Source organism: Manacus vitellinus, unplaced genomic scaffold (genome assembly GCF_001715985.3).
Source record: "Manacus vitellinus isolate BGI_N305 unplaced genomic scaffold, ASM171598v3 scaffold_32_pilon, whole genome shotgun sequence".
Classification (NCBI taxonomy): Eukaryota; Metazoa; Chordata; class Aves; order Passeriformes; family Pipridae; genus Manacus; species Manacus vitellinus.
Window position 1 is genome coordinate 6,362,122 of NW_021940460.1, and position 9,081 is coordinate 6,371,202.

The 9,081-nt window shown below is 58.5% G+C and overlaps 1 protein-coding gene across 2 annotated transcripts; it reads right to left on the minus strand.

The window, feature by feature from the left end:
* Positions 1 to 522: 522 nt before the first annotated feature.
* SCARF1 (scavenger receptor class F member 1) lies at positions 523 to 9,074 on the minus strand. 2 transcript variants are annotated; one of them, XM_008930547.4, is made up of 11 exons: positions 8,725 to 9,074; positions 7,966 to 8,027; positions 7,543 to 7,644; positions 6,906 to 7,431; positions 6,247 to 6,465; positions 6,032 to 6,160; positions 5,842 to 5,945; positions 5,523 to 5,634; positions 5,322 to 5,446; positions 5,033 to 5,170; positions 523 to 4,681 (listed from the first exon to the last, which is right to left on the minus strand). In XM_008930547.4, exons 1-11 carry the CDS (start codon positions 8,817 to 8,819, stop codon positions 3,675 to 3,677), a joined length of 2,619 nt encoding a protein of 872 aa, XP_008928795.4. In that variant the 5' UTR covers positions 8,820 to 9,074; the 3' UTR covers positions 523 to 3,674. The 2 variants fall into 2 exon arrangements, with proteins under 2 accessions (XP_008928795.4, XP_029817244.1); XM_029961384.1 differs by having other exon boundaries at positions 6,906 to 7,644.
* Between the last annotated feature and the right edge of the window lie 7 nt (positions 9,075 to 9,081).

Sequence of the window (9,081 nt, forward strand, 5' to 3'; positions counted from 1 at the left end):
CATCCAACCTGGCCTTGGACACTTTCAGGGATGGGGCAGCCACAGCTTCTCTGGGCAACCTGTGCCAGGGCCTCACCACCCTCACTGGGAAGAATTTCTTCACAATATCTAATCTAACCCTGCCCTCTAGCAGTGGGAAGCCATTCCCCTTTATCCTGTCAAAGTCCCTCTTGAGCTCCCTTGGTGTCCCTTCACACACTAGAAGGTGCTATAAAGTCTCCCTGGAGTCTCTTCTCCAGGCTGAACACCCCCAGCTCTCTCAGCCTGCCTCCACAGCAGAGGTGCTCCAGCCTCTGATCCTCTTCATGGCCTCCTTTGGACTTCCTCCAATAGATGCATGTCCTTCTCATTTTGGGCTCCTCACAGCTGGACAGAGCACTCCAGGTGGGGCCTCAGTAGAGCAGAGGAGAGGAGGAGAATCCCCTCCCTGGACCTGCTGGTCACACTGCTGGGGATGCAGCCCAATTTCATTAAATAAAAGTAAAATCATCACCAGCCACAAGAGCAGCTTCACACCCGAGCTCACCAGAGCTCTGCTCTCTTTTTCTATTGAATTTATTTTCACAGTATCCTTCTGTGGGATTTCTAGTCCTGCCATAAGCCCAGCCCTCATTAGTGAGGTCCTGGTCCAGAGGAGGTGTCCATGTATCCCTAGAATCATTACAGGGAATATTTTCTCAGCCAAAGGAGATGAAAATAGCATTTGGGGCAGGTAAACACCCCAGAGGAAGCAGAGGGATGTGTACCCACCACGGCACCCCTGTGAAAGGGTCAGGCTGGGGTGGGTGGGAAGAGGAAACTCCTCAGCCTTGGCTGTGGGAGAAGGGTCAAACGCTTCAGCAGCTGGAAAGTGGATTTAAGCCAATGCAAACAAACAAACAAAAGCCCAAAGAAAACAAGGCATCCTGGATCAGTGCCACGTGTTTAGCAGAGGTAGAGGAAGGCTGAGGCAGCACGAGACCCCGGGAGACTTGAGCACCCAGACCTGGTTGCTGTGTCCAAGAAACACAAACCGCGATAGGAGGGAGCACAAGGAGGGCTCAGAGGCTGTTTGAGGACACGGGAACCCTTTGCCACAGTGAGAGCATGGAGGGGGCTTGGGTGTCCTATCCTAGAAGGAGAAAAGAAGCTATCAGGTGATTCATGATCAGCCATAAATACCCCCGGGACTAAATAAACAGCATGGGGAAAAAAAAAATAAAGTGGAGCTGAAGAACATTACTGACACAGAGACACATTTATAGAAACTGGCCAAGAATGAGCTCAGGCTGGAAGGGAGGTGACAGCTCCTGCTCTGATAGAGCCACTGGAATAAATGACATGGTCCTCTTCAAATGCTTGGGAAGTTTGGGAATGGAGACAACAAGGCTGCAGGCTAAGGGACAGACCCCTGTGGCAATGAGGTACAGCTCAAGCCTCTGTTCCTACCTGTGAGCCAAGAGCTGCCCCAGCAGAGCACAGACACCTCTCTGCTTACAGACAGGCCCTGCACACGGATCACTTCCCACTGTCTGGCTTAAAACCACTGCAGCAGGATTTGGAAAGTCAGAGATCCAGCATGGGAAGACATCAAACCCTCCCTCACCCGCCCGCTCTGCAGGTCTCCCGCATCCAGGATTAAAACCATGGCAAAGCCCGATTGGAAGCATCCCCGGCAAGAAGACACCAGCGCAGCCACGCTGCCGGTGTGTGCATGGGCAGCCACACGCTGGAAATCCACAGCTCGTTTCCCTTGCACCGCCCAGGGAGGGCGAAGATGCTTCATCTTCAAGCCGGGGAAACATCCAGCCTCGGGCTCAGCCCGTGAACACGAGCGGCTCTCGCAGCAGCGGCGTTCTCTCCTTTCAGCGGCAGGAAAGCTGTCAGGTTGCTGTCAGCTATTTACATGCTGTACCCAGGGCGAACCAGCTCACGTGACGTTCGTTCACTTCTGGCACAACACTGCTCAGCTCACAGGCTGAAAATATCCACCCGATCGGGGAAAAAAATGGCTGCTTGTAAATCAAACGTGGGACTGTCCCTGCCTCTGCAATAGAACCGTCAAAATAAAAACCAGCCTGTGCAGAGCAGAGGTCTGGCCAGGCTGCTGCTCCGGTCCTGCCAGGACGAGCAAATATTTTTACTTGTATACCGGAATATTTGGTGTTACAATCGTGGCAGTGGGTGCTTCCACTGCAGGAAAGGGTGCTTCATGCTGGCTGCAAAATTGGAAGCCTCCCAGCCAAAATCAGGACTGTGGGGATTTGGTGCTTTGCACTGTGGAGAAGCACCCACGAAAAGCAAAAGGGTAAAAGCAAAACCTACTGTGTTTTCTGAAACACCCCAAACCCTGAACCCCAGCTGAGCAGTGCCAGATCAGAAGGAGACCATATGTGAGGTTCAGGCTGCAGTGTAGGTGCTCTGGATGCTCACAGCCCACTCACATTCCCCCTGCACTCCTGTCTCCAGCTCTGTGGAGAACTCGGCTCACCGAGTGAGAGTTCAGAACTCAGCAGAACCAGAACATGTTAAAAAAACCACCAAAAAACCAAAAGCCTAAGGTTGCCAACTGTTTCCACACTTTGGAGAATATTCCTGGCCATGTCTTTGATTCAGAGGGTGGTTGGGAAACCCATCTCCTGAAGGGGTTTGGTAACATTTAATTTTCACTCCAAGGCTTTCACGCCACGCGAAATAACAGAAAAATATACAATAAACCTTCTACCACTTAGATACATCTAAAACCAGATCAGGCTGCAAATCCTCTTTGACATCTCAACCGCCTTTACAGCAGGAATGAGGCGTGGGAGACAGCAGGAGCTCAGGGGACCCGTAGAAATCCTGTTTTCCATGCAACTTCCATCCTTATCAGGACCAGCACGGCGCCAGGTGCACAGGTTGATGGGCACTGCCCAGCTGCCACGTTTGCTCTTGCACAACTGCAGCCTGGTATTGCATGCAGTTTAAAAGGCCGTGGCTACACCCCATGCTGTGCCACAAGCCTTTCCATGGGCTACACAAGTGCGTAGAAGCAAAGGCAGCCAGGGCCTGCCACAGAAGCCACACAGATAAACCCCTGCAGACCCAGATACCCTTTGAGATAAGCAGCTAAAATTAATTTTCTCTGAAGCTGCTCGTGACAGCCCATCATCTCTCCTCAGCCCAGCTCCACAAAATAATCCCCTTCAGCGAGAAGCACCTTTATAGCAGGAGGCTCCGAGCAGCATCACTGGAATTGGGACAGGGAAAAGCAAAAGCCGATGGGGTGAAACTCTTTCTCGCCTGTGCATTTCCCAGCTGAGCCTCCAGCCGCCCTGCTCCTGTTTAAGAGGATGTATGTCCCCAGGCCCACTGCCAACAGGGACTTGAAGGTGTCACCATCACACCCAGAGCATCGCTGTGCCCCCAGGCTTTGCAGACACAGATGTGGCAGGTAAGGCAGGGGAGAGCAGGAAAGCAGCTCTGAAGCACCACAATCCCACAGGCTGCCACCGCTGTGGCTCTTGGCATCACCCATCTCACTGGCTGTGCTAGCCAGCGAGGGTCCAGCAACACAGCACAGAGGGAAGAGAGGGGGTCAGGGAAAGGCTCGATGCTTCTCCAGTTCACAGCTCGGAGCGGGATCTTGGCTCCCCCCAAGATGGGGTTGGAGGCATCCCCTGGGCTCCCACTGTCCCAGCCCGGGCACTGGTGGCTCAGGTGGCTGCAGGAGTGGTCAGCAGCTCCTTGCCAGGGCTGGAGGGTGAATTGGCACCACTGCTGGTCACATTCTCGTATTTGGGTTCTTCCTCCATGGCAGCCTGTCCCTTTGTTTCAAGGCTGACAACTAACTCAGGGCTTTTGCCCCTCTCAGTGGCACCCACAGCTTCGCTGGCCCCATCCTGGGCTCCGGTGCTTTTTGATGAGAGAGCTGCAAGAAGGAGGGACAGTCTCTTTGCAGGGAGATGCTGGTGCTTGCTGGAGGATGGCTCGGCCGGAGCCCCTGGGACACTCTCCCTCTGCTTGCAGCTGTTCACCGAGTCTCTGCGCTGCGCCAGGGCCCGGCGGGGTGGCTTCTGGATGGCCTCCATGCTCCTCCTCACCTTGGGCTCCTCCTTGGCAGCCCACTTGCCCCTCTGCAAGCTGCCCAGACGCTTCAGCACAGCCTGGACCGGTCCCTCGCCACCTCCTTCTGCCTTGGGGTCCTGCCCGGCCGTTCCCACCATCATGTAGATGGTGGTGACATTGGGCTCTTTCCCCTTCGCCTCCCAGCTGCCAGATTTTGCAGCTGCTTCCAGTGCCTCCACTCTCTGGGCCACGTGCCTGGTGCTGGAGACCACCCTCCTGCGTCCCCCCGGGGTGGCCCGTGGCGATGGCCGGTGGCTTTCCTCCCCCTTGCTGAGGGGCTCGGGGTTCTCGTAGCAATCACTGGCTGGTCGCTCACTCTGGGGCTCCACTGCCACATCCCCTGCTGTTTGGGTCAGCTTGGATGGGCCCCATGGGGTCTTGGGCTTCCAACTGGGGCTGGGGGTCTCCACTGCCCCAAATTTTGTCCCCTCGGCGAAGGACACGGAGGGTCGCTTGGCCTTGGCGATGCTGGAGGTGCGAGGGATGGCGAAGGGCTGGGACACATCCTCGGAGTCGAAGGCAGATGGGTCCGGGAGCACCTCACCAGGGGGGGATGTCCCATCCTGCAGCTCAGCACCCCCCAGCAGCGGGATGCCTGTGGGAGAAGGTGACAAGAGTTACGGCTGCCAGAGCCACTGCCCTGCCCAGGGACACACTCGGGGACACTGGGACAGGGGCTGGGGCAACAGGATTGTCCCTGGGATCGTTTCCCAGGGAGGAGGCTGTGAAATCGGACTGCCCACGCTGGGCATGTTCTGCCACACGAGGTCAAGCACAGCCCCGGTGTGTCCCTGCAGACAGGAAAACAAGGGCATGGAAATAAACACTGTCTGGGCCCAGCACCCATCCCTGGGACAGCCAAGGTTGGTAGCGGGGCAGGATTGACCCTGGCAGCCCGGATAGGCTGTGGGTGGCCAGGGAGAGGAGGAGCAGCCATGGATGTCACCTTCTCTGGGAGGGACAGAGTACTCGGGTCCCTCGTTGTCGGTGTCGAAGGAGGAGAAGGAGCTGTCTGACACCCACGCGGCCGACGGCGACTCGATAAAGCTGGGGTTGAAGGGGATTTCCGTGTCATGGTGGGACACTGGGAAGGAAAAGACACCCAGTTGAGCTTGGGCACCCCAGGGTGCTGAGGGCGGGGCTGGGAGAGGAGTTGGAAGCTTCCCTGGCACTGCAGAGATCACGGGGTGGGGGTGACCCTCTGGAAGTGCTGTTGACAGCTCTGCTTTTTTTACCTGTGACTTTGGGGAGTTTAGAGCCTCCCAGGTTGAAGCAGGGCATCATAGCACTGAGGTTCGCCAGCACCCCCTGCACGTGGTGCTTCATCCTGGCCACGACATCGTCGTCCGGCACAGCCGCCCTGCACGGCAGAGATGGACATCAAGGGACACAGGAGATGGGCTTTGTGTCAAAGGTTGCAAAATATGAAAAAATACCTGTCTCTAGCATCTGCTGGGCTGGCTCCACAGCAACAGCAGGCAACGCAGAGCAGCAGCAGCAGGAGAGGGACAAGGATGGCGGCTGCAAGGGCTCCGTGGTCCTTCAAACCTGTGTGGAGAGCACGGGTTGATTGTGGAATGCCCTGTGGCTGTGAAGCCCAGAGAACTGCCCTGCATGGAGAATGCAGGAGCTGGCAACTCATGGTTGGGCCAGGAAGCACCAGGTAGGACCAAGCTGCATCCCAGCCTCCTGGCACCTTCCCCAGTGAGGATGTGACCATCCCTTGCCCAGTAGTAAATCTGAGGTTGCTCTTACTCAGCACACAGTCACCCTGCACAGGGTCACAGGTCCCCCGGGAGCACTGGCAGGGCTCAGAACAATTCACTCCAAAATATCCCTCTGGACAGGTGTCGTTGCAGCTGGAAGAGAGAGGAAAGGAGGGAAATGCCCCTGGAGAGAGCAAGGCCCCAGCCCTGCCCTGCTCCCAGAATTGTCCTGGCGTTACCTGTCTCCCCAGTAGCCTGCCTGGCAGATGCAAACTCCTGTCACGGGATCACAGCTCCCTGCAACACACTCGGGGCAGAGGAGCTGGCACCCATCACCGAAGGTGCCTGTGGGGCAGGAGTTGTTGCAGCTGCCAAGACAGAGAGCAAAGCATCAGACGGCTGCACCTCAGAGCAGAGACCCCCCTGAGGACCACAAACTCCATCCTGGGCATACCTGGGTCCTGTCCAGCCGGGATCACAGTGCAGGCAGGACCCCGTCTCAGGGTCACAGGGCTCCCCTCGCAGGCAGCGGGGACACGGCTGGAGGCAGCTCTCGCCATGGAAGCCGGGAGCGCAGGGATCCTTGCAGAGAGTCCCGTTCCAACCAGGCTGGCAGGCCAGGCAGAAGCCATCCACGGGTGAGCAGGGCTGGCTGCGCTTGCAGCTCCCACAGCTGCATGGGCAGAGAGGCAGTGAAGTCACAACACCCACCCCTGGCCCCTCAAAAAGCAGGTTTCACCCCACACCAGCACTGAGCATCAGTTTGGGCCACAGGGAAATACTGTGTAGTGCCAAGCACTCTGTAGTAGCAAGAGGATAGGAGGAGAGCAAAATCACAGAATATTCTGGTTGGAAGAGACAGGGGAGATGCTGTTTTATGACCCTGGGGAGCAGGACTAAGGATAATGCAATTTTAGGGTGACACCAGCGCTTTCTGCTGGCATTAGTGAGATGTTTCTCTTGGGACAATGCTGATGCTGCATCCAACCAGGGATGCTTAAATCCCACAGGATGGGTCTCCCTGACCAGACAGACACTACCGTGATGACTTCCCTCCAGGTGTGACTGCCACCCGGGGGTACTCACTGGATCCCCCTGCTGCCCCCAGCTCACCTGTGCACGCACTGAGACCCGTATTTCCCTGCCGGACAGGGCTCCCGGCAGCTCCTGCCCTGGTAGCCGGGGTCGCAGGTGCAGTGGCCGGTGACGGGGCTGCAGGAGCCGTGCATGCAGTCACAGCGCCGCTGGCACGCCGGCCCCCAAAACCCGGCCTTGCACTCGCACTTGCCCGTCTCCTGGGCGCAGGGAGAGTGGTAGCAGGAGCACTTGAAGCTGCACCTCCTGCCCCACCAGCCCGGCAGGCAGCGGCAGAGGCCGGTCAGAGAGTCGCAGTGGGAGCTGGCGAGGTTGCACTGACATTGCTTCTTGCAGTGGGGTGCCCACCAGCCCGGCTCACAGTGGCAGGCGCCCGTCAGGGGGTCGCAGCGGCCGTGGGGGCCACACTGACAGGGGAACTGGCAGACCTGTCCCCAGTGGTTGGGGTCGCAGGTGCAGTGCCCGCTCACCGGGTCGCAGCGCCCGTTGGGGTGGCACGGGCAGCTCTGTTTGCAGTCGGGGCCCCAGTACTGCTCGGGGCAGCCTGCGGGGGGAAGGAGACTGTGAGGAATGGGGGGAAGTCCTGCAGCCCCCGGGAGCATCCCGGCTGGCAAAGGTGACGGTGGGATTGGCTGATCCCTGTGGGAACACTCACGGGAACTGCAGTCTGCTCCGAAGAAGCCGGGTTTGCAGCGGCAGACCCCGGGTTTCACACAAACCTCGTCCTCCCCACAGGCGTCCTTCCCCTCGCACAGTGCTGTCATGGCAGGGCAGAAATATCAGCACACAATGGCCCCCCAGGTTCACACCCCTCTGCCAGACCACCTGCCACCCACTCCTGCAGAGACAGACTTCCTGGGGAATCTGCCATCCCGCTTCCCGCTCCATCCCTCCACCTGAGCCACAGTACCACCAGCAGCTTGCTCAACGGGCATTTGGGGGTCCCCATGGCACAGCACCCCACCACTGTCCCTTGAGCAGAGCTGCAGGGCTTCCCCCCAACATCCAGCACTGTGGAGGAGCCGCCTGGAAAAGAACAGGGACTGAGTGTCCGGCTTCATCATCATCCAACACTCACCAACTGTGCACTCCCGCCCGTCCTGCTTCCAGCCAGGGCAGCACTCCAGGCCGGTGGGGAACCTGTGGGAGACACCCAGAGGGTCTGTCAGCCAGGGCAGGGGGTGCTGGGGCCAGGACAGCTTCGCTTGTGGCTTCAGCCAAGGCGAAGCGATCCCCCGCCCCAGCGGTGGGACGGCAGTGCGGCCACAAGGACAACGCTCCGGAAGGAAACCAGCAAAATAGAAGGAAATTTAGGAGCCTGCAGCCTGAGTGGGTGGTGGGGCTGGCCTGCCCAAACTGCCGGGAATGCCGCTATGGAGCCCGTGACGGGTCCCCAGTGCCCTGGGAACGGCTCAAAGCTTCACCAGCAACGCAGAAATAAGGCACTGAAACAAAGGCAGCAAAAGGCGCCGCTGCTGATGGGAGACCAATGGGAGAGGCAACACGGCAGCAAATCAGGGGACATCAGTTCCCACAGCCCTTTGGGGTCTGCTATGCCAATGTTTCCCCACGATGAGTTTTGCCAAGGCTCCTGTATCGCCCCATTGCCCTGTGCACTGGGGGTGAATGAGAAATAACCCCTGGAAAGGGGTCTGGGTGTCCCAAGTGCCCCCGAGTGCCCCAACCACGGTCCCCAGCATCACTCCAGTCTCTGCACCCACATGATGCCGGGCTGCAGGTCTCCGTCTGTGGAAGGACGGATGGACAACACACCTCTGGGGCTGCTGAGAAGCCCAGGAGATGGAGGGGCACAAGTGGGGACCCCCACGGCACCTACCTGCAGACGTTCCTGCCATCGGGGTCGAGCTCCTGGGCAGAGCTGTGCACCCACAGCCACAGCTGGAGGCAGAGGATGGGCTGGACGCTCCCCATCACCACCAGGGCCCAAGTCCTGGTGGCTCCCCAGCCCCACGCTGGCGTCCGTCTGTCCCGTCCCTCCCGTGGTGCGGCCTCTTCCTCCCTCCAGCCTTGGGTTTCTTCCTGAGGAAACGCGGGAGGAGTCACCCCAATCCAGACGTCAGGAGTACGGCAGGGAGGGGAGCAGGGAATGCCACTAAAGGGCTGTTTTTGGCCCTTGCTGCCACCCTGCCAGCAGAAATGGGCATCCAAGGGCTTGGCACAACCACGTGGGGGG

What these genes read in the sequence shown, in the direction of transcription:
- SCARF1 (XM_029961384.1), bottom strand. Translation starts at nt 8,819, where the DNA reads ATGGGGAGCGTCCAGCCCATCCTCTGCCTCCAGCTGTGGCTGTGGGTG. An exon ending in GCAGGGTGACTGTGTGCTGA is followed by an intron (nt 5,635 to 5,841) that starts GTAAGAGCAACC and finishes CTCTCCACACAG; the next exon opens with GTTTGAAGGACCACGGAGCC. An exon ending in CTCTGTCCCTCCCAGAGAAG is followed by an intron (nt 4,682 to 5,032) that starts GTGACATCCATG and finishes CTTCTCCCACAG; the next exon opens with GCATCCCGCTGCTGGGGGGT.